The sequence below is a fragment of the Cherax quadricarinatus genome, chromosome 80 (genome assembly GCF_038502225.1).
Source record: "Cherax quadricarinatus isolate ZL_2023a chromosome 80, ASM3850222v1, whole genome shotgun sequence".
In the NCBI taxonomy this organism is placed as follows: Eukaryota; Metazoa; Arthropoda; class Malacostraca; order Decapoda; family Parastacidae; genus Cherax; species Cherax quadricarinatus.
The window spans coordinates 18551125-18575804 of NC_091371.1; the positions used below are offsets into that span (position 1 = coordinate 18551125).

General features: G+C 38.3%; 1 protein-coding gene across 6 annotated transcripts in view; it reads right to left on the bottom strand.

Moving 5' to 3' along the window:
- The window catches only part of LOC128702366 (transcription elongation regulator 1), a 219576-nt gene that overhangs the window by 49619 nt on the left and 145277 nt on the right, over positions 1 to 24680 (bottom strand). For 4 of the 6 annotated variants that reach the window (XM_053796594.2, XM_053796597.2, XM_053796599.2 and 1 more), the window contains 3 exons: positions 21017 to 21160; positions 5807 to 5907; positions 2476 to 2734 (listed from right to left, as the gene is read on the bottom strand). In XM_053796594.2, the coding sequence (XP_053652569.1) occupies positions 2476 to 2734; positions 5807 to 5907; positions 21017 to 21160 (504 nt within the window). The remainder of the gene's footprint in view (positions 1 to 2475; positions 2735 to 5806; positions 5908 to 21016; positions 21161 to 24680) is intronic. The other 2 variants (XM_053796595.2, XM_053796600.2) reach the window with 1 other exon arrangement.

A 24680-nucleotide genomic window follows, 5' to 3' on the forward strand; every position in this document is an offset into this window, starting at 1 on the left:
TATATACTCTGATAATTATACTTGTGTATACCTGTACCTAAATAAGCTTACACACTGTGCTGGCGTGCAGGTACACATTTAAATCAGTAAGAGTGTTATGTCTCGAGATGCCATATTAGTAATTGTAATAATACTCAATAACAGAGTCTCATTAAACGTCGTATATTACGTTAATATACACATTTTAATCAATCCATGTATGATATTTTTTCAAAATTATATAATAAACATGATACATAACATATAAAGATGATAAATACACTCCACAGCAGAATAAATAAACAAATATGAGATGTGGGAGCCAGACAACTTGTACTAGTGATGGGAAGAATAACATTTTCTCTCGTCCAACATAAGAGAAAATGTGTTACTGGGGGTAACTGTAGAAAATTATTCCTTTTGTATGCCTTCACTCAGAGCGTCATTTCTTCTAAAACATGGTGTTACTGTATCAACGAAGACAACTTGTACACAATGTAACTTGTACATAAACCAGACGTGTACACTTTGTTTGTTTACATAACTAACGTTCACCTGGTTTGTTTACATAACTCCATGAGTGTCCTCTCTCATGTAATCTATGTAACTGCATTTGTGTATATCTGAATAAACTTACTTACTGACTTAATATATGTTAGTGTAAACTTGTTATCTAGTATTTGTATACATTTATAAGTGGAAAAAAAGAGATGTTCCACTTTACGGCGATTTCCGCTTTATGGCGGTAGCCTGGAACCTAACCTGCCGTATAAGTGGGGCCCTACTGTAATAGTAAATGGGAAATAAAATTAATAGTGAAAAATGTTGACTTTTGCAACAATTTTACTTTTTGAACATCTTTTTTATTATAATTAGTATAAGGATGCCCTCACTCCCCAATGGAAAAATGGTCTTCCTAATTTGGTATTTATACCTTGATTTTTTTTTTTTTTTTGCCATGTATGCAGCAATGACTAACAAAAAAAAATGACAATCTCATTTTCTGGATTTCACTAACACTTTACTAAAAATCAGGAGACAATACTTAATATTTTAGAAGTGGAGATGATCAATGCCTAACAAATTTCAAGCAATATTCAGTGTGTGGCTACTCAAAGTTCCTGGGCAGACTTAGTATGTAAGCAACACTAATGATCTGTAGTAGAAATGGACATTTTTACAAGGACCACATCATTACTCAACTACTGATATAAACCACCATAACCAAGGCAGTACAATTCAACATTTAAATTTATCTGCAAATTACACTGCACAAAATGAATCGTATCAAAAACACAATAAAATGAAAATAACTAATCTTCACAGACCAGACAGTAAGGAAGAAGGTTCACAATAAAAGAAATTAAATTTTGCTTATATAGTGTTATCTCAAAGATGGACACTAGATAATAGGTAAACAAAATTATTTTACAAGCCTTTAAAATTCAGATGATAACCATAATCTATGGACAAATACCATTATTCTCGCTGATCATAATGGGATCCAACCGATATACAGGGTTGGTAAAACACTGTGTCCATACAATTATATTAAGTCACAGATACTGATAGATCAAATTAGGTTATCCAACTCATTGTGACAAAATATACTATGCTATTAAAGACTAAAAATGTTTCACTACATAAATAGGCCCAGCATACAAAACAGAATACACTTATTCAGATAAAAACCATGTATCAAATTCATCAAACTACAATAATGGCAATAAAGACATAAATACTTAAAATCAGCACCATGGCAGTCACTCTGGATGACCAGTAAAATAAAGAACAACAGTTCAACTTTAGTTGCATCATTTAAAACTTAAAATTATTTTGGGTTACATTAACAGCAAAATTAAAAATGATAACATTGGAAAAGTTTCCAAGTCATTGCCTCATGAGAATGACTATCTATAAATTTCATTCAAGAGAAAATCTCTCTCCCACTTGTTTGCCCCCCAATTAAAAAAAAAAAAAAAAGCTAAATTTCATCAAGTATGTGCAGAAGAGCCAAAGTGAAAGAGGATTCAAACAACGTAGTATCCAAAGAAATGTGAGAGCAACTGTTAACATCCCCCTCTACTGATATGACTAGCACAAGTCTAGTGACTTATCATACAAACTGCTTCAACCAATATTGTGATATACTGCTTAAATGTTCATTTCAAAACTTTTTTTGCTCTTTAAATTAAACTGTTTGCTTCTTAAAATCATATTATATACAGTATTTAAAAAAATTGTATGAAAACTTTACTTTGTTAAATCAAAATGTGAATGACTTTTGTTTTCAGTAAAATGAGTGCAGGTATGGCGCTTTACTCATAACAATCGACACCAGGAGTAATTTTCAAATTAAATATTTCCATTTCAGTATTAAGACTGATTTGGGATGTACTATATTTTCGATCAAAATGAGCAAGAGGAGCAAGCTATTGTGTGTGTGCACCCCACCCACCATAACTATCCCCTGAATCTAAACAAATCACAGCTTACCTGTTCACGTTTAGCAGCCTTTTCCTCCTTCTCGCGACGACGAACCTCCAGCAGGAACTCGTCAAATAAACTCTCCCTCTCTCGCATCTTCTCTATGTTCCGGAAACGATCATCCTTGCTGAATTTGGCTGCAAAATCACTAAATGATGACTTCCCATTAAGTCCTGCCTCCTCCAGTAACTTACGGAACTCATCCTTTCGCTCCTTCAGCTTGTTTCGCTTCTCTCGACGTTCCTCCTCTGCACGCTCTTTTACATACCTATCAAAGGTTAGCAAAATTAATACATTTGTTCAGGAACACTCATGCATACAAAGTGCACACAGAAGCATGAAAAGCTACAGAAATGGTCAAATGGCTACTGAAGATCACCCAGTTTTTTAAATATTTCAGTATTTATGAAACTACCTTCTCCTGGGTCCCCTCTCAGTGTTTTATCACAATTTCCAAGTTATTTAGTAAAACTGCATCTTTTTTATCTTCTCCACTTGCAATCTTCTTCTTTCTGATAGTGAGGCCCAAGAAATATTATCTATTTGTTCTCATCCTTCATTTTTTTTGTTTTTCGTTTTTTATTAAAGCATGTCTCTTGTTGAAGGAGGAGCCCAAGCAGCCTTGTCCTGCCTTATACAAGTTGTTGCTCAATACTAAGGTCCACATAATCAAGAGTGGCAACCTAAACTTTTATTTTTACAAAAGTCTTTAATAATCCTAATGGTTGGTGAATCTTGAATCCCAAGGAAACTGGCTAGATAACATAATCAATGAGTATCTCCAATCTCCCAATGAATGCATGCTAAGACTGAATATTGTACAAGAATTTGAGTGGAAATGACCAATAGGCACCCAAACTCAATCCCTGATGAATAACATCACAACCAGAAAATGCAGCTGCCTAAGCAGAGGACTACACCTGTCCTCATAGTATACTTTGGACCAGACTGAGTGAAAGTGGAGAAAATTTAATCTACTGGGTCACAAAGAAAAGAACAAAATCTTCAAAATGTTCAGTCTGTGAAATTCAGCTTTTAAGGAGGCAATGTTATTTCCATAACAAATAGCAATAAAAAAGGACAGGAAATTTATATTTGGCTAGCTATAATAGGAGACCAATACAAAATCAGCAAGAGAAGTGGGACAACTAGCTATGTGAAGAGATCCAACTAAGTACAGTTGATAGCATTTTACAAGGCAATCATTTGGTTTATGTTAGTGCCAACACAAGTTATAGTAAAATCATCTGCACAGAGGAAGAAATCCCACAACAGAGAAACAAGAAAAGTCTATTGATAGCATTTAAGAGCAAGGTGGTGCTGACACCACACTTTTGTGGTCCTATTATTCCATGCAGTTGGGAAAAAGGTTAAAAATTATTTAAATACAAAAAAATATTTCAAATGTTAAGAAATAGTAGAAGCAGTAGATGGTCTTAGGTCCCCCCCTAAAAAGAGGATGGGGGAAGCAAACTGCATAACCAAAGTCTCTTCCTTAACCTCATGTTATAGCAATTTGCAAATGGATATGACAAAATGAATGGGTTAATAATGGAACAAATATCAACCCAATGTGTCCTGCTTCCAAAAAATGACAAAGCCTACTGCAGTTTTTCAGAGAATAGGTTGAACACATTAGAAAAGTTTCCTTATGCATATACACCTGTCAGTAAGTACCAGAGTGTTAACAGTTGTGAGTTGCATCCTGGGAAGGGTGATAACCCACTTTAGATAGGGCAATCCTTTGAACTGAGCCCTGAGGCAGAACACAAGATCACAGCCAATTGTATAAAAAAAAAACCACTTAAACCAAATTGCACAGAAGAGTTCCAAAATGAGTGTTGATAGGTGTACAGGTTGCAGTAAAGGAACACGTATTGTGCAAAGTCTCATCTGGCCAGTGCTGTTTGGCATTTTGACAATGCGAATAAACTATATTTTGTGGTATACAAGGCATGCATTTTGCTCAAAATAAGCTTCAGAAATTCACACTGCACCTTACATACTTCAGGTCAGAAAGGTGGTGGTTTCAGTGCTGTGGTACCAATAAACTGAACTTCAAACAAACCTTTACAAAATTGTAGATGAATGGTTCAGAGAGCCGACATGTTGATAAATTAGACATGTGCAACTCTTGGGTATCTTTATTGAGGAAACGTTTTGCCACACAGTGGCTTCATCAGTCCATACAAAGGAGAAATTTGAAGAACAGGAGGAGAATGAGGTAATCAGTCCCTCAACCTTGAGTCGATGTGGTCAGTCCATCAATCTTGAATAGAATACGGCGTAAGTGTGGAGAGGGAGCTTATAAACTGTAGGCAGGAGAGGTGCAGCAGTCGTAGGTGATGTCACATTTGTTCAATGTGGAAGTAGGTCGTGCCCAAGGGTTAGGCAAGCGAAGAATTCCCAAGTATTAAGAGCCCAAGAAGTTGCAGTGTCTGACAGGATTGTAGATGAATGGTTCAAAGAACCGACATATTGATAAATTAGGCACATGTGCAAATCTTGGGTATCTTTATTGAGGAAACGTTTCGCCACACAGTGGCTTCATCAGCCAATACAAAGGAGAAACTTGAAGAACAGGAGGAGAATGAGGTAATCAGTCCCTCAACCTTGAATCGATGTGGTCAGTCCATCAATCTTGAACAAATGTGACACCACCTACAACTGCTGCACCTCTCCTGCCTACGGTTTATAAGCTCCCTCTCCACACTTATGCCGTATTCTATTCAAGATTGATGGACTGACCACATCGACTCTTATCAAATGGGAGAAAAAAAAAAAAGCATACGAAAGTACACCACAAAATCGGTTTTAAACCAAAAACACGGTTGCAGTTTTTCCTCATTACGCACTGCGTAATGCAGTATTCTTTTTATATGGTGCACACTTACTGCATTGACCCTTTCTCTCGTATCTAGGCCCAAATTTACTGCTCACAACTTATCTGAGTGAGGTGAACTCCAGATGAAGTGAAATAGGATAAGAAAACAATGATATAGGTGTAAAACATGCAATTCATAAAAAAATGGTAAAAACATTAAAAAATAATAAAACAAAGCAACTTCCTTAACACAACGAGCACTTGATTATACAGTAATGATCCAGCCACGCTTCCTTTTTGTTAGTAAACCCTTAGTCATATTATTATTATTAAGACACTGGCTGTTTCCCACCAAGGCAGGGTGGCCCGAAAAAGAAAAACTTTCACCATCATTCACTCCATCACTGTCTTGCCAGAAGGGTGCCTTACACTACAGTTTTTAAACTGCAACATTAACACCCCTCCTTAGTCAATTATCTTTGCCTATTTCTAAACAGAATACAAGATGCAACTTACTTCTCAAACACCTGTTTCCTTTCACGTGATGTAAGTAGAAGGTAACGGGAATCAAACACAATTTTGGAGAGTTCCTTTTCCCATGAACTAAAGGCAGAAACCTGTGAACATAAAATAAGATGACAATCATTGAAAATTAAGAAACATGTTCTTAAATTTATTTCTATAAACTGAAGGGAACTTATCAAGCCGCTTTTGTTTATACCCACTTTCTGAAATGGGGCAACTAGTTAATTAATTACTTTACCTACTTGAGTATGCACAAAAAAAAAAACATGCATATATAAATTAAAGAGCAATGCTCAGCTGGATTAATTTTAAATGTTATAACAAATGATTATGCTTGTAATGCTAATACAGTAATTATGTTCTTTTAAATGCTAATATAGTAACTGACTATGCTCATTTAAATGCTAATATAATAACTGATTATGCTTATATAAATGCTCATACAGTACATAATGATGCTCAATTCATGTTAATAAAGTAACTGATTATGCTTATTTCAGTGCAAATACAATAACCAATTATGCTTTGAGTTTCCAGGGAGTAAGTGCATAGTTACATTCCAATCTGAACTATAATTTTGAAACTATTTTCTAATATCCTTACATACCAAATTATGAAATGCCGAAGCAGAACAGACTTGTCTTACCTTGCAAAGTATTTTGCCACAAATAAGCAAATTATAGAACACTAAGAGTCTAAAAACTAGGCGGACAAACATAACCAGGAAACATTCAAATAAGCGAAGTTATCACTCAGTGTGAGAATTGGTTGCACCATTATTCATTTTCTAGCTGTTTTTAAAGATGTGTACAGATATCAAATTGATATGACCCTCCCTGCTCAATGCAACTACTAAAATTATGAGCACAGACATCTCATAGCATGCATTTTTATTAAAATACTATAAAAAAATTTAATTAAAAAATAATGAATTACAATTTTAACTTGGTTAACAAGCAATGTTTAAAAAAAAAAAGTGGCTAAGGAATGAAAGCTTTTTCTTTCTGAGACTTTTAAATGGCTGGGGAAAGCTGCCCTCTGAATCTGGCTCAATATGACATATGCTGGGGTAGCAGCACTCTTAACCTCAAGAGACAACTCACCAACAGCTGATAATCGATTAAACAGATGGCTCACAGCCATCTACTGCTTAACAGTCTCATGAACATCTAACATTTCTCAACAAGCAAACAAACCAGGAATTTAAGGTAGGGTAAAATTCTTCCATCTCAATTATTACTATTATAAACAAGAAAATTGTATAGTGAAATATGCCCTGTCATCACTTAACAAAATGTACAAGTCAAGTCAACTCATAAAAAACTCTGTCATTTACCACTCTCTACTCTCATAAACAACACTACCAACAAGCAATAAAACAAGGAATTTAAGGTATGAAAAGTATCGTCCTTGTCACTATTATAAATGAGAAATTTGCAGTAAATTGCATAATGTCATCATCTAATAAAATGTAAGGGTTAAGTCAGCTGATAAAAGTGATAACCAACAAACATCTACTACACAATGAGCTACCTAACTCTCGTAACAGTTCTACATCAACAAGCAATTTTTTTTTTTTTTTACATTAATTGATTTTACAAGCTAAGAGCTATTATACCTTCCTCCTCTTCAACATTTAACAGCTCCTCAAAATTTTCCCACCATTTTCCCAATACCTCCATCCTCCCTATCTAATAACTCTCCTCTTTTGTTTTTTACTGTTAAATACATTAGTTCCTTAAGCTTTCTTAACTTATTAATCTGACTCCAAAACTTCTTATTTATCACCAAATTTGTTGACTAAACCACAGCCACTCAGTTATTTGATCTCCTTTTATACTCCCTCACCAGTCTCTTAACCTCTCTCCTTTTATCACCTCTGCTATGTAAAAACTTATCACTCTCTCTGTCTATACCTCATCATTCCACCAAACCCTCCTATGCCCACCATCCCATATCCACAAACTTCACAAAAGTCAATTAAAATCCACAAAAAGCGACTATGCCAATGAATCTTTCTCCTCTGCCTCTCTCTCTCTCTCTCTCTCTCTGCAGTCTCTTGTTGTACTAACCTTCCCCATTCCCATTCTTGCATATACAGTGGACCCCCGCATAACGATATTAATCCGTTCCTGAGAGCTCATGGTTATGTGAAATTATCGTTATGCGAATGAATTTTCCCCATAAGAAATAATGGAAATCAAATTAATCCGTGCAAGCAAGACACCCAAAAGTATGAAAAAAAAAAATTTACCACATGAAATATACATTTTCCAACACACAAAGAGAAGGATACATGCACAATAGTAGAGTAGTACATGCACAATATATATTGTGCATGTACTACTCTACTAAATGAAGAATAAATGACACTTACCTTTATTGAAGATGCAGCAATGACTGATGAGACACTGTGTCCTGGGAGTGCCTTTTCCTCCTGAGTACTGTAGGTCCTGTTTGGCATTTTCTTCCAGAACAGCCCTCATCACACTGTGTATGCCACTACGATTCTTAAATCTCTCTAACCAACCTTTGCTGACTTTAAATTCACCAATATGAGCACTAATTCCAGGCATTTTTCCCTGTTCACCTGGGTGTTAGTCGACTGGTGTGGGTTGTATCCTGGGAGACAAGATTAAGGACCCCAATGGAAATAAGTTAGACAGTCTTTGATGACACTGACTTTTTTGGGTTATCCTGGGTGGCTAACCCTCTGGGGTTAATTGTTTCTTGGTATTCTCAATAAGCCACACCAACAACAGTGCTACAGCAGCAGCAGCAGCTGACAGTGCTACAGCAGCAGCAGACGGTACTACAGCAGCAGCAGCTGACGGTGGTACAGAAGCAGCAGCAGTGCTACAGCAGCAGCAGCAGCTGACGGTGCTACAGCAGCAGCAGCAGCAGATGGTGCTATAGCAGCAGCAGCTGACAGTGCTATAGCAGCAGCAGCAGCTGACAGTGCTACAGCAGCAGCTGACAGTGCTACAGCAGCAGCAGCAGCTGACAGTGCTACAGCAGCAGCTGCAGCTGACAGTGCTACAGCAGCAGCAGCAGCAGCAGCAGCTGACAGTGCTACAGCAGCAGCTGACAGTGCTACAGCAGCAGCTCACAGTGCTACAGCAGCAGCTGACAGTGCTACAGCAGCAGCTGACAGTGCTACAGCAGCAGCAGACGGTGCTACAGCAGCAGCAGACGGTACTACAGCAGCAGCTGATGGTGGTACAGCAGCAGAAGCAGCTGATGGTGCTACAGCAGCAGCAGCTGACAGTGCTATAGCAGCAGCAGCAGCTGACAGTGCTACAGCAGCAGCTGACAGTGCTACAGCAGCAGCAGACGGTACTACAGCAGCAGCAGACGGTACTACAGCAGCAGCTGATGGTGCTACAGCAGCAGCAGCTGACAGTGCTATAGCAGCAGCAGCAGCTGACTGTGGTACAGCAGCAGCAGCAGCTGACAGTGCTACAGCAGCAGGAGACAAATGGTTTTTAATACTTGACGTGCTGTTGGAGTGTGAGCAAAGTAGCATTTATGAAGGGATTCATGGAAACCGGCAGGCCGGACTTGAGTCCTGGAGATGGGAAGTACAGTGCCTGCACTCTCAAGGAGGGGTGTTAATGTTGCAGTTTAAAAACAGTAGTGTAAAGCACCCTTCTGGCAAGACAGTGATGGAGTGAATGATGTTGAAAGTTTTTCTTTTTCGGGCCACCCTGCCTTGGTGGGAATCGGCCAGTGTGATAATAAAAAATAAATAAATAAATATATATATATATATATATATATATATATATATATATATATATATATAATATATATATAATACATATATATATATAATACATATATATATATAATACATATATATATAATACATATATATATAATACATATATATATAATACATATATATATAATACATATATATATAATACATATATATATATATAATATATATATATATATATAATATATATATATATATATATAATATGAGGACGACCCCTACCCCGCCTTCCTTCCCCTATAGATTTATATGCTTTCCATGTCATTCTACTGTGATCCATTCTCTCTAAATGACCAAACCACCTCAACAACCCCTCTTCTGCCCTCTGACTAATACTTTTATTAACTCCACACCTTCTCCTAATTTCCACACTCCCGAATTTTCTGCATAATATTTACACCACACATTGCCCTTAAACAGGACATCTCCGCTGCCTCCAACCGTCTCCTCGCTGCTGCATTTACCACCCAAGCTTCACACCCATATAAGAGTGTTGGTACTACTATACTTTCATACATTCCCTTCTTTGCCTCCATAGATAACGTTTTTTGACTCCACATATACCTCAACGCACCACTCACCTTTTTTCCCTCATCAATTCTATGATTAACCTCATCCTTCATAAATCCATCCGCCGACACGTCAACTCCCAAGTATCTGAAAACATTCACTTCTTCCATACTCCTCCTCCCCAATTTGATATCCAATTTTTCTTTATCTAAATCATTTGACACCCTCATCACCTTACTCTTTTCTATGTTCACTTTCAACTTTCTACCTTTACACACATTCCCAAACTCATCCACTAACCTTTGCAATTTTTCTTTAGAATCTCCCATAAGCACAGTATCATCAGCAAAAAGTAACTGTGTCAATTCCCATTTTGAATTTGATTCCCCATAATTTAATCCCACCCCTCTCCCAAACACCCTAGCATTTACTTCCTTTACAACCCCATCTATAAATATATTAAACAACCATGGTGACATTACACATCCCTGTCTAAGACCTACTTTTACCGGGAAGTAGTCTCCCTCTCTTCTACACACCCTAACCTGAGCCTCACTATCCTCATAAAAACTCTTTACAGCATTTAATAACTTACCACCTATTCCATATACTTGCAACATCTGCCACATTGCTCCTCTATCCACTCTATCATATGCCTTTTCTAAATCCATAAATGCAATAAAAACTTCCCTATCTTTATCTAAATACTGTTCACATATATGCTTCAATGTAAACACCTGATCTACACATCCCCTACCCACTCTAAAACCTCCTTGCTCATCCGCAATCCTACATTCTGTCTTACCTCTAATTCTTTCAATTATAACCCTACCGTACACTTTTCCTGGTATACTCAGTAAGCTTATTCCTCTATAATTTTTACAGTCTCTTTTGTCCCCTTTCCCTTTATATAAAGGGACTATACATGCTCTCTGCCAATCCCTAGGTACCTTCCCCTCTTTCATACATTTATTAAACAAAAGTACCAACCACTCCAACACTATATCCCCCCCTGCTTTTAACATTTCTGTCATGATCCCATCAGTTCCAGCTGCTTTACCCCCTTTCATTTTACGTAATGCCTCACGTACCTCCCCCACACTTACATTCTGCTCTTCTTCACTCCTAAAAGATGGTATACCTCCCTGACCAGTGCATGAAATTACTGCCTCTGTTTCTTCCTTAACATTTAAAAGTTCCTCAAAATATTCTCGCCATCTACCCAATACCTCCATCTCCCCATCTACTAACTCCCCTACTCTGTTTTTAACTGACAAATCCATATTTTCCCTAGGCTTTCTTAACTTGTTTAACTCACTCCAAAATTTTTTCTTATTTTCATTAAAATTTCTTGACAGTGCCTCTCCCACTCTATCATTTGCTCTCCTTTTGCACTCTCTCACCACTCTCTTTACCTTTCTTTTACTCTCCATATACTCTGCTCTTCTTATAACACTTCTGCTTTGTAAAAACCTCTCATAAGCTACCTTTTTCTCTTTTATCACACCCTTTACTTCATCATTCCACCAATCACTCCTCTTTCCTCCTGCCCCCACCCTCCTATAACCACAAACTTCTGCCCCACATTCTAATACTGCATTTTTAAAACTATTCCAACCCTCTTCAACCCCCCCACTACTCATCTTTGCACTAGCCCACCTTTCTGCCAATAGTCGCTTATATCTCACCCGAACTTCCTCCTCCCTTAGTTTATACACTTTCACTTCCCTCTTACTTGTTGTTGCCACCTTCCTCTTTTCCCATCTACCTCTTACTCTAACTGTAGCTACAACTAAATAATGATCCGATATATCAGTTGCCCCTCTATAAACATGTACATCCTGGAGCCTACCCATCAACCTTTTATCCACCAATACATAATCTAATAAACTACTTTCATTACGTGCTACATCATACCTTGTATATTTATTTATCCTCTTTTTCATAAAATATGTATTACTTATTACCAAATTTCTTTCTACACATAGCTCAATTAAAGGCTCCCCATTTACATTTACCCCTGGCACCCCAAATTTACCTACTACTCCCTCCATAACATTTTTACCCACTTTAGCATTAAAATCCCCAACCACCATTACTCTCACACTTGATTCAAAACTCCCCACGCATTCACTCAACATTTCCCAAAATCTCTCTCTCTCCTCTACACTTCTCTCTTCTCCAGGTGCATACACGCTTATTATAACCCACTTTTCACATCCAATCTTTATTTTACTCCACATAATCCTTGAATTAATACATTTATAGTACATTTATACATATATATAATACATTTATATATATATATATATATATATATATATATATATATATATATATATATATATATATATATATATATAATATATATATATATATATATATATATATATATAATATATATATATAATATATATATAATATATATATATAATATATATATAATATATGTATAATATATATATATATATAATATATATACATATATATATACATATATACATATATATATACATATATATTTATAAGTAGTAGGTTGGTAGACAGCAACCACCCAGGGAGGTACTACCGTCCTGCCAAGTGAGTGTAAAACGAAGCCTGTGATTGTTTTACATGATGGTAGGATTGCTGATGTCTTTTGTCTGTCTCATAAATATGCAAGATTACAGGTATGTCTTGCTACTTCTACTTACACTTAGGTCACATTACACATACATGTACACATTTATTTATACACACTCATCTGAGTTTTCTTTGATTTTATCTTAATAGTTCTTGGTCTTATTAATTTTCCTTTTATATCCATGGGGAAGTGGAATAAGAATCTTTCCTCCGTAAGCCATGCGTGTTGTAAAAGTCAACTAAAATGCCGGGAACAATGGGCTAGTAACCCCTTTTCCTGTAAAGATTACTAAAAAGAATAAGAAGAAGAAAATTGTCAAAGTGGGAAGTCTGAATGTGCGTGGATGTTGTGCAGATGATAAGAAAGAGATGATTGTGGATGTTATGAATGAGAAGAAGCTGGATGTCCTGGCTTTAAGTGAAACAAAGCTGAAGGGGGTGGGAGAGTTTCAGTGGAGAGGAATAAATGGGATTAGGTCAGGGGTTTCAAATAGAGTTAGAGCTAAAGAAGGAGTAGCAATAATGTTGAAGGATAAGCTATGGCAGGAAAAGAGGGACTATAAATGTATTAATTCAAGGATTATGTGGAGTAAAATAAAGATTGGATGTGAAAAGTGGGTTATAATAAGCGTGTATGCACCTGGAGAAGAGAGAAGTGTAGAGGAGAGAGAGAGATTTTGGGAAATGTTGAGTGAATGCGTGGGGAGTTTTAAATCAAGTGTGAGAGTAATGGTGGTTGGGGATTTCAATGCTAAAGTGGGTAAAAATGTTATGGAAGGAGTAGTAGGTAAATTTGGGGTGCCAGGGGTAAATGTAAATGGGGAGCCTTTAATTGAGCTATGTGTAGAAAGAAATTTGGTAATAAGTAATACATATTTTATGAAAAAGAGGATAAATAAATATACAAGGTATGATGTAGCACGTAATGAAAGTAGTTTATTAGATTATGTATTGGTGGATAAAAGGTTGATGGGTAGGCTCCAGTATGTACATGTTTATAGAGGGGCAACTGATATATCGGATCATTATTTAGTTGTAGCTACAGTTAGAGTAAGAGGTAGATGGGAAAAGAGGAAGGTGGCAACAACAAGTAAGAGGGAGGTGAAAGTGTATAAACTAAGGGAGGAGGAAGTTCGGGTGAGATATAAGCGACTATTGGCAGAAAGGTGGGCTAGTGCAAAGATGAGTAGTGGGGGGGTTGAAGAGGGTTGGAATAGTTTTAAAAATGCAGTATTAGAATGTGGGGCAGAAGTTTGTGGTTATAGGAGGGTGGGGGCAGGAGGAAAGAGGAGTGATTGGTGGAATGATGAAGTAAAGGGTGTGATAAAAGAGAAAAAGGTAGCTTATGAGAGGTTTTTACAAAGCAGAAGTGTTATAAGAAGAGCAGAGTATATGGAGAGTAAAAGAAAGGTAGAGAGAGTGGTGAGAGAGTGCAAAAGGAGAGCAGATGATAGAGTGGGAGAGGCACTGTCAAGAAATTTTAATGAAAATAAGAAAAAATTTTGGAGTGAGTTAAACAAGTTAAGAAAGCCTAGGGAAAATATGGATTTGTCAGTTAAAAACAGAGTAGGGGAGTTAGTAGATGGGGAGATGGAGGTATTGGGTAGATGGCGAGAATATTTTGAGGAACTTTTAAATGTTAAGGAAGAAACAGAGGCAGTAATTTCATGCACTGGTCAGGGAGGTATACCATCTTTTAGGAGTGAAGAAGAGCAGAATGTAAGTGTGGGGGAGGTACGTGAGGCATTACATAAAATGAAAGGGGGTAAAGCAGCTGGAACTGATGGGATCATGACAGAAATGTTAAAAGCAGGGGGGGATATAGTGTCGGAGTGGTTGGTACTTTTGTTTAATAAATGTATGAAAGAGGGGAAGGTACCTAGGGATTGGCAGAGAGCATGTATAGTCCCTTTATATAAAGGAAAGGGGACAAAAGAGACTAAAAATTATAGAGGAATAAGCTTACTGAGTATACCAGGAAAAGTGTACGGTAGGGTTATAATTGAAAGAATTAGAGGTAAGACAGAATGTAGGATTGCGGATGAGCAAGGAGGTTTCAGAGTGGGTAGGGGATGTGTAGATCAGGTGTTTACATTGAAGCATATATGTGAACAGTATTTAGATAAAGATAGGGAAGTTTTTATTGCATTTATGGATTTAGAAAAGGCATATGATAGAGTGGATAGAGGAGCAATGTGGCAGATGTTGCAAGTATATGGAATAGGTGGTAAGTTATTAAATGCTGTAAAGAGTTTTTATGAGGATAGTGAGGCTCAGGTTAGGGTGTGTAGAAGAGAGGGAGACTACTTCCCGGTAAAAGTAGGTCTTAGACAGGGATGTGTAATGTCACCATGGTTGTTTAATATATTTATAGATGGGGTTGTAAAGGAAGTAAATGCTAGGGTGTTTGGGAGAGGGGTGGGATTAAATTATGGGTAATCAAATTCAAAATGGGAATTGACACAGTTACTTTTTGCTGATGATACTGTGCTTATGGGAGATTCTAAAGAAAAATTGCAAAGGTTAGTGGATGAGTTTGGTAATGTGTGTAAAGGTAGAAAGTTGAAAGTGAACATAGAAAAGAGTAAGGTGATGAGGGTGTCAAATGATTTAGATAAAGAAAAATTGGATATCAAATTGGGGAGGAGGAGTATGGAAGAAGTGAATGTTTTCAGATACTTGGGAGTTGACGTGTCGGCGGATGGATTTATGAAGGATGAGGTTAATCATAGAATTGATGAGGGAAAAAAGGTGAGTGGTGCGTTGAGGTATATGTGGAGTCAAAAAACGTTATCTATGGAGGCAAAGAAGGGAATGTATGAAAGTATAGTAGTACCAACACTCTTATATGGGTGTGAAGCTTGGGTGGTAAATGCAGCAGGGAGGAGACGGTTGGAGGCAGTGGAGATGTCCTGTTTAAGGGCAATGTGTGGTGTAAATATTATGCAGAAAATTCGGAGTGTGGAAATTAGGAGAAGGTGTGGAGTTAATAAAAGTATTAGTCAGAGGGCAGAAGAGGGGTTGTTGAGGTGGTTTGGTCATTTAGAGAGAATGGATCGAAGTAGAATGACATGGAAAGCATATAAATCTATAGGGGAAGGAAGGCGGGGTAGGGATCGTCCTCGAAAGGGTTGGAGAGAGGGGGTAAAGGAGGTTTTGTGGGCAAGGGGCTTGGACTTCCAGCAAGCGTGCGTGAGCGTGTTAGATAGGAGTGAATGGAGACGAAAGGTACTTGGGATCTGACGATCTGTTGGAGTGTGAGCAGGGTAATATTTAGTGAAGGGATTCAGGGAAACCGGTTATTTTCATATAGTCGGACTTGAGTCCTGGAAATGGGAAGTACAATGCCTGCACTTTAAAAAAGGGGTTTGGGATATTGGCAGTTTGGAGGGATATGTTGTGCATCTTTATATGTGTATGCTTCTAAACTGTTGTATTCTGAGCACCTCTGCAAAAACAGTGATAATGTGCGAGTGTGGTGAAAGTGTTGAATATGATGAAAGTATTTTCTTTCTTTTTTTTTTGGGTCACCCTGCCTCGGTGGGAGACGGCCGACTTGTTGAAAAAAAAAATTATATAATATATATATATATATATTTATTTTTTTTTTTATCATCACACTGGCCGATTCCCACCAAGGCAGGGTGGCCCGAAAAAGAAAAACTTTCACCATCATTCACTCCATCACTGTCTTGCCAGAAGGGTGCTTGACACTACAGTTTTTAAACTGCAACATTAACACCCCTCCTTCATAGTGCAGGCACTGTACTTCCCATCTCCAGGACTCAAGTCTGGCCTGCCGGTTTCCCTGAACCCCTTCATAAATGTTACTTTGCTCACACTCCAACAGCACGTCAAGTATTAAAAACCATTTGTCTCCATTCACTCATATCAAACACGCTCACGCATGCCTGCTGGAAGTCCAAGCCCCTCGCACACAAAACCTCCTTTATCCCTCCCTCCAACCTTTCCTAGGCCGACCCCTACCCCACCTTCCTTCCACTACAGACTGATACACTCTTGAAGTCACTCTTTTTCGCTCCATTCTCTCTACATGTCCAACCCACCTCAACAACCCTTCCTCAGCCGTCTGGACAACAGTTTTGGTTATCCCGCACCTCCTCCTAACTCTCTGCATTATATTCACACCACACATTGCCCTCAGACATGACATCTCCACTGCCTCCAGCCTTCTCCTCGCTGCAACATTCATCACCCATGCTTCACACCCATATAAGAGTGTTGGTAAAACTATACTCTCATACATTCCCCTCTTTGCCTCCAAGGACAAAGTTCTTTGTCTCCTCAGGCTCCTAAGTGCACCACTCACCCTTTTCCCCTCATCAATTCTATGATTCACCTCATCTTTCATAGACCCATCCGCTGACAGGTCCACTCCCAAATATCTGAATACATTCACCTCCTCCATACTCTCTCCCTCCAATCTGATATCCAATCTTTCATCACCTAATCTTTTTGTTATCCTCATAACCTTACTCTTTCCTGTATTCACTTTTAATTTTCTTCTTTTGCACACCCTACCAAATTCATCCACCAATCTCTGCAACTTTTCTTCAGAATCTCCCAAGAGCACAGTGTCATCAGCAAAGAGCAACTGTGACAACTCCCACTTTATGTGTGATTCTTTATCTTTTAACTGCACGCCCCTTGCCAAGACCCTCGCATTTACTTCTCTTACAACCCCATCTATGAATATATTAAACAACCACGGTGACATCACACATCCTTGTCTAAGGCCTACTTTTACTGGGAAATAATTTCCCTCTTTCCTACATACTCTAACTTGAGCCTCACTATCCTCATAAAAACTCTTCACTGCTTTCAGTAACCTACCTCCTACACCATACACTTGCAACATCTGCCACATTGCCCCCCTATCCACCCTGTCATATGCCTTTTCCAAATCCATAAATGCCACAAAGACCTCTTTAGCCTTATCTAAATACTGTTCACTTATATGTTTCACTGTAAACACCTGGTCCACACACCTCCTACCTTTCCTAAAGTCTCCTTGTTCATCTGCTATCCTATTCTCCGTCTTACTCTTAATTCTTTCAATAATAACTCGACCACACACTTTACCAGGTATACTCAACAGACTTATCCCCCTATAATTTTTGCTCTCTCTTTTGTCCCCTTTGCCTTTATACAAAGGAACTATGCATGCTCTCTGCCAATCCCTAGGTACCTTACCCTCTTCCATACATTTATTAAATAATTGCACCAACCACTCCAAAACTACATCCCCACCGGCTTTTAACATTTCTATCTTTATCCCATCAATCCCGGCTGCCTTACCCCCTTTCATTTTACCTACTGCCTCACGAACTTCCCCCACACTCACAACTGGCTCTTCCTCACTCCTACAAGATGTTATTCCTCCTTGCCCTATACACGAAATCACAGCTTCCCTATCTTCATCAGCATTTAACAAATCCTCAAAATATTCCCTCCATCTTCACAATACCTCTAACTCTCCATTTAATAACTCTCCTCTCCTATTTTTAACTGACAAATCCATTTGTTCTCTAGGCTTCCTTAACTTGTTAATCTCACTCCACAACTTTTTCTTATTTTCAACAAAATTTGTTGATAACATCTCATTTTTTAACAAGTCGGCCGTCTCCCACCGAGGCAGGGTGACCCAAAAAGAAAGAAAATCCCCAATAAGAAAATACTTTCATCATCATTCAACACTTTCAACTCACTCACACATAATCCCTGTTTTTGCAAAGGTGCTCAGAACACAACAGTTTAGAAGCATATACGTATAAAGAGATAACATATCCCTCCAGACTGGAGAAGTGGAACAGAATTCTTCCTCCATAAGCCATGCGTGTTGTAAGAGGCGACTAAAATGCCAGGAGCAAGGGGCTAGTAGCCCCTTCTCCCGTATAAATTACTAAATTTAAAAAGAGAAACTTTCCTTTTTCTTTTTGGGCCACCCTGCCTTGGTGGGATACAGCCAGTGTGTTGAAAAAAAAAATATATGTGAACAGTATTTAGATAAAGGTAGGGAAGTTTTCATTGCATTTATGGGTTTAGAAAAGGCATATGATAGAGTGGATAGGGGAGCAATGTGGCAGATGTTTCAAGTATATGGAATAGGTAGTAAGTTAATAAATGCTGTAAAGAGTTTGTATGAGGATAGTGAGGCTCAGGTTAGGGTGTATAGGAGAGAGGGAGATTATTTTCCAGTAAAAGTAGGTCTTAGACAGGGATGAGTAATGCCACCATCGTTGTTTAATATTTTTATAGATGGGTTGTAAAAGAAGTAAATACTAGGCTGCTGAAGAGAGGGGTGGGATTAAATTATGGGGAATCAAATACAAAATGGGACTTGACAGTGTTACTTTTTGCTGATAATACTGTGTTTATGGGAGATTCTAAAGATAAGTTGCATAGGTTAGTGGACGAGTTTGGGAGGGTGTGTAAAGGTAGAAAGTTGAAAATGAACACAAATAAGAGTAAGGTGATGAGAATATCAAATAATTTGGATAAAGAAAAATTGGATATCACATTGGAGAGAGGGAGTATGGAAGAAGTGAATGTTTTCAGATATGTATTTGGGAGTTGACTTGTAAGCGGATGGTTTTATGAAGGATGACGTTAACCATGTAACTGAGGATGGAAAAAAGGCAAGTGGTACATCGAGATATCTGTGGAGAAAAAAAAAAGTTATCCATGCAGGCAAAGAAGGGAATTTACAAAAGTATAGTGGTACCAACACTCTTATATGGGTGTGAAGATTGGGTTGCAAATACTGCAGCGAGGAGGTGGCTGGAGGCAGTGGAGATGTCCTGTCTATGGGCAATGCGTGGTGTAAATATTATGTAGAGAATTCGGAGTGTGGAAGTTAGGTGGTGGTGTGGAGTTACTAAAAGTATTAGTCAGAAGGCTGAAGAGGGGTTGTTGAGGTGGTTTGGTCATTTAGAGAGAATGGATCAAAGTAGAATGACTTGGAGAGCGTATAAATCTGTAGGGAAAGGAAGGCGGGGTAGAGATCATCCTAGAAAAGGTTAGAGCGAAGGGGTAAAGGAGGTTTTGTGGGCGAGGGGCTTGGACTTCCAGCAAGCATGTGAGAGCACGTTAGATAGGAGTGAATGGAAACGAATGGTTTTTGGGACCTGACAAGCTGTCAGAGTGTGAACAGGGTAATATTTAGTGAAGGGATTGAGGGAAACTGGTAATTTTTATATAGCTGGGCTTGAGTACCAGAAATGGGAAGTATAATGCCTGCACTTTAAAGGAGGGATTTGGGACATTGGCGGTTTGGAGGGGTATGTTATATATGTTTATATATGCTTCTAAACTGTTGTGTCGGGGCACATCTGCAAAGACAGTGATTATGTGCGAGTTAAAGTGTTAAATGATGATGAAAGTATTTTCTTTTTTGGAGATTTTCTTTCTTTTTGGGTCAAACTGCCTCGGTGGGAGACAGTAGACATTGAGAAAAAAAAAAAGCTCTACAAGCACAGTATAGAACTTTGTCTGGATTTTTTGGGTTATCCTAGGCAATTTACACTATGTGTAATAACTATTTATGTGTATCTGTGAGACAGAGATATAGACAGAAAGACAGAGATACAGAGACAGGCAGAGATATGTAGCTACAGACAGAGACAGAGACAACCAAAATCAATCAGCCACCTGACCTGCCAAACACGTATTACACGTTCTAGAATTGTTTCTCTTTACTTAGGGTACAGGTTATAGGACATTCTGGCAGGATGACACTACCAGTGGTATCAAAACTGAAAGGATGTTGCACAAATGTTGTGCATGGGTTATTATTGAGGTTTTTGATATTTCCTCCTCAACCACTTGTGGCCACATCCATCTCAAAGCCACTAAACTCGGAGTCAACATCACTTTCCTCTTAAAAGGGGAGTGTTAATACATGACATGATATCAGTGAATCCCTGGTGTTTGCCATGCTATTTGCTCTAGCTGGCACTCAATTGAACTGGTGCTCCCACAAGGTAGCAAGTGGTCCCAGAATTTTTTAATACTGCACACACCAAGTGTTAAGACCCATTCTATACTGACCAGGCATCTCCGGCCAATCATGCCAAATTTGGAGGCAGGAAAAATAAAAAGGTGATCAACGCTTGGAGCACTAGTGGTAAGAACGTAGATCTACGTTTGGACAGTTATGGGGTTAAACAGCTGGGTATGCTGATAATAAATACTGCAATCTTATTCTTTATAATAAAAAAAAAAGAGTACTGTTTAATGTTTCATGAAGACAAGGTGCTCCTACTCACCCCCTTTTCTGCCAGAAGATCACGAAACTGTTTCATCCGAATCTCTAGGGGAACGATGGCTCGTTCACGAGCTGCTTTCACCTCTGCTTCAATTGCAGCTTCCTTCCCAATATCAATGCGTTTCACCTCTTCCTTCACATGCTGCTGACAATAAAAAACCACAACTATTAAGATACACATTTAAAAATTACAAATTAAATAACAAACACGTTTGATTATTTGTTGTTTCTATATATACGTTTGCATGCTAGTTGGTAAGGCAATCTTTTCCACTTTTAAAACTCTAAAGCTATCCACTAAACTTTTTCACAGCTGGCTACTTGTACATGGGTTGGAGCATCTATTAACAAACAGGGCTGTAAGTGAGCAAATAACACTCCACTATCTTCCCTATGTTTTCCTTTTACCAACTCCTACTTCACAGGTATTTGTGGATATGACACGGTTACTTTCTCTCTCTCTCTCTCTCTCTCTCTCTCTTCACAGGTATTTGTGGATATGACATGGTTACTTTCTCTCTCTTCACAGGTATTTGTGGATATGACATGGTTACTCTCTCTCTCTTCACAGGTATTTGTGGATATGACATGGTTACTCTCTCTCTCTTCACAGGTATTTGTGGATATGACATGGTTACTCTCTCTCTCTTCACAGGTATTTGTGGATATGACATGGTTACTCTCTCTCTCTCTTCACAGGTATTTGTGGATATGACATGGTTACTCTCTCTCTCTTCATGGGTATTTGTGGATATGACATGGTTACTCTCTCTCTCTTCACAGGTATTTGTGGATATGACATGGTTACTCTCTCTCTCTTCACAAGTATTTGTGGATATGACATGGTTACTCTCTCTCTCTTCACAGGTATTTATGGATATGACATGGTTACTCTCTCTCTCTTCACGGGTATTTGTGGATATGACATGGTTACTCTCTCTCTCTTCACAGGTATTTGTGGATATGACATGGTTACTCTCTCTCTCTTCACAGGTATTTGTGGATATGACATGGTTACTCTCTCTCTTCACAGGTATTTGTGGATATGACATGGTTACTCTCTCTCTCTCTTCACAGGTATTTGTGGATATGACATGGTTACTCTCTCTCTCTCTTCACAGGTATTTGTGGATATGACATGGTTACTCTCTCTCTCTCTTCACAGGTATTTGTGGATATGACATGGTTACTCTCTCTCTCTCTCTTCACAGGTATTTGTGGATATGACATGGTTACTCTCTCTCTCTCTTCACAGGTATTTGTGGATATGACATGGTTACTCTCTCTCTCTTCACAGGTATTTGTGGATATGACATGGTTACTCTCTCTCTCTTCACAGGTATTTGTGGATATGACATGGTTACTCTCTCTCTCTTTCACAGGTATTTGTGGGTATATGACATGGTTACTCTCTCTCTCTTCACAGGTATTTGTGGATATGACATGGTTACTCTCTCTCTCTTCACAGGTATTTGTGGATATGACATGGTTACTCTCTCTCTCTTCACAGGTATTTGTGGATATGACATGGTTACTCTCTCTCTCTCTCACAGGTATTTGTGGATATGACATGGTTACTCTCTCTCTCTCTTCACAGGTATTTGTGGATATGACACTCTCTCTCTCTCTTCACAGGTATTTGTGGATATGACATGGTTACTCTCTCTCTCTCTTCACAGGTATTTGTGGATATGACATGGTTACTCTCTCTCTCTCTTCACAGGTATTTGTGGATATGACATGGTTACTCTCTCTCTCTCTCTCTCTCTTCACAGGTATTTGTGGATATGACATGGTCGGTCGGTCTCGGTCTCTCTCTCTCTCTCGGTCTCTCTCTCTCTCTCTCGGTCTCTCTCTCTCTCTCTCTCTCTCTCTCTCTCTCTCTCTCTCTCGGTCTCTCTCTCGGTCTCTCTCTCGGTCTCTCTCTCGGTCTCTCTCTCTCTCGGTCTCTCTCTCTCTCGGTCTCTCTCTCTCTCGGTCTCTCTCTCTCGGTCTCTCTCGGTCTCTCTCGGTCTCTCTCTCTCTCTCTCTCGGTCTCTCTCTCTCTCTCTCGGTCTCTCTCTCTCTCTCTCGGTCTCTCTCTCTCTCTCTCGGTCTCTCTCTCTCTCTCTCGGTCTCTCTCTCTCTCTCTCTCGGTCTCTCTCTCTCTCTCTCGGTCTCTCTCTCTCTCTCTCTCTCGGTCTCTCTCTCTCTCGGTCTCTCTCTCTCTCTCTCTCTCTCTCGGTCTCTCTCTCTCTCTCTCTCTCTCGGTCTCTCTCTCTCTCTCTCGGTCTCTCTCTCTCTCTCTCTCTCTCTCTCTCGGTCTCTCTCTCTCTCTCGGTCTCTCTCTCGGTCTCTCTCTCGGTCTCTCTCTCGGTCTCTCTCTCGGTCTCTCTCTCGGTCTCTCTCTCTCTCGGTCTCTCTCTCTCTCGGTCTCTCTCTCTCTCTCGGTCTCTCTCTCTCTCTCTCTCGGTCTCTCTCTCTCTCTCTCTCGGTCTCTCTCGGTCTCTCTCTGTCTCTCTCTCTCTCTCTCTCTCTCTCTCTCTCTCTCTCTCTCTCACACACACACACACAGTCAAAAACGTTAAAACCAGAGACAGTTAAGGGATTCTATTTCATTAATAATTAAATAAGATAGAACTTCAGTATCTTGCATTAAACAAACCATCTTAGGCTAAACAATTATTTCAAATACTAATTTCAATATTTTACGATTATGCTATATTTATTAACCCTTAAACTGTCCAAATGTAGATCTACGTCCACATGCAGGGGGCTCCGAACGCAGATCTACTTTTTTTTTTTACATGCTTTCAAATGGGGAAAATCAAGGTCGGAGCGCTACGCACGTGAACGCAGATCTACTTTTGGACAGTTTAAGGGTTAATTACAGTGAATAGCAAAATATACTTAAGTTCAATGGTAACGTCTAAGTCTCATTTTTGCCCTTAAAAATGAAAATATCTAATTAATATTTGATATATGGTTAATATTTCAACTATACAATATCAGTTATTAAACTGTACAAATGTTAGAATTTTTCATGTCTAAATTTGAGTTACATAAGCAACATAAATTAATAAAGTTTGAAAAATACATGCTAATCTACCAAGAGTATTTCCAAAAACACCAATCTCAACGGAATACAAGCTGTGGAAGCTTCTTATAGCACTAAATGCATAAATGCTGGGTAAATAATCTCTATCATAATAAAAATTGCTATTAGCATAATTAAAGTGAGGAAACTGAGTAACAAATGCTGACTGACCAATTTATATTTCAGAGGTTTTCAAAACTTTTTAATTTTTTTAACACGTCAGCCATTTCCCACAGAGGCAGGGTGACCCAAAAAGAAACACACACTTAGGCATGAAGCATTCACACAATATGAAGTACATTTATTCACCAGATATCTAATATCAGTTGAAGAAAATTTCCTCAGTTTTTCTGAGAATAGGTTTCAAAATTATAATTTAAGATTAAAAAAAAACTACTGCATTAAAAGTATACATTACTATCAAACATGTTCATAAAATTACATAAATTATGCCATAAGTAAAATTACATGAATTTCAAAAGTTTCATTTATCAGAAAAAAAAATGAAAATCTTTTATGCTTATATATTAAAAGGTCAGTCTGCTTTTGAATTTGACTATTACTAAATAATGTATGAAATTGTTGTATA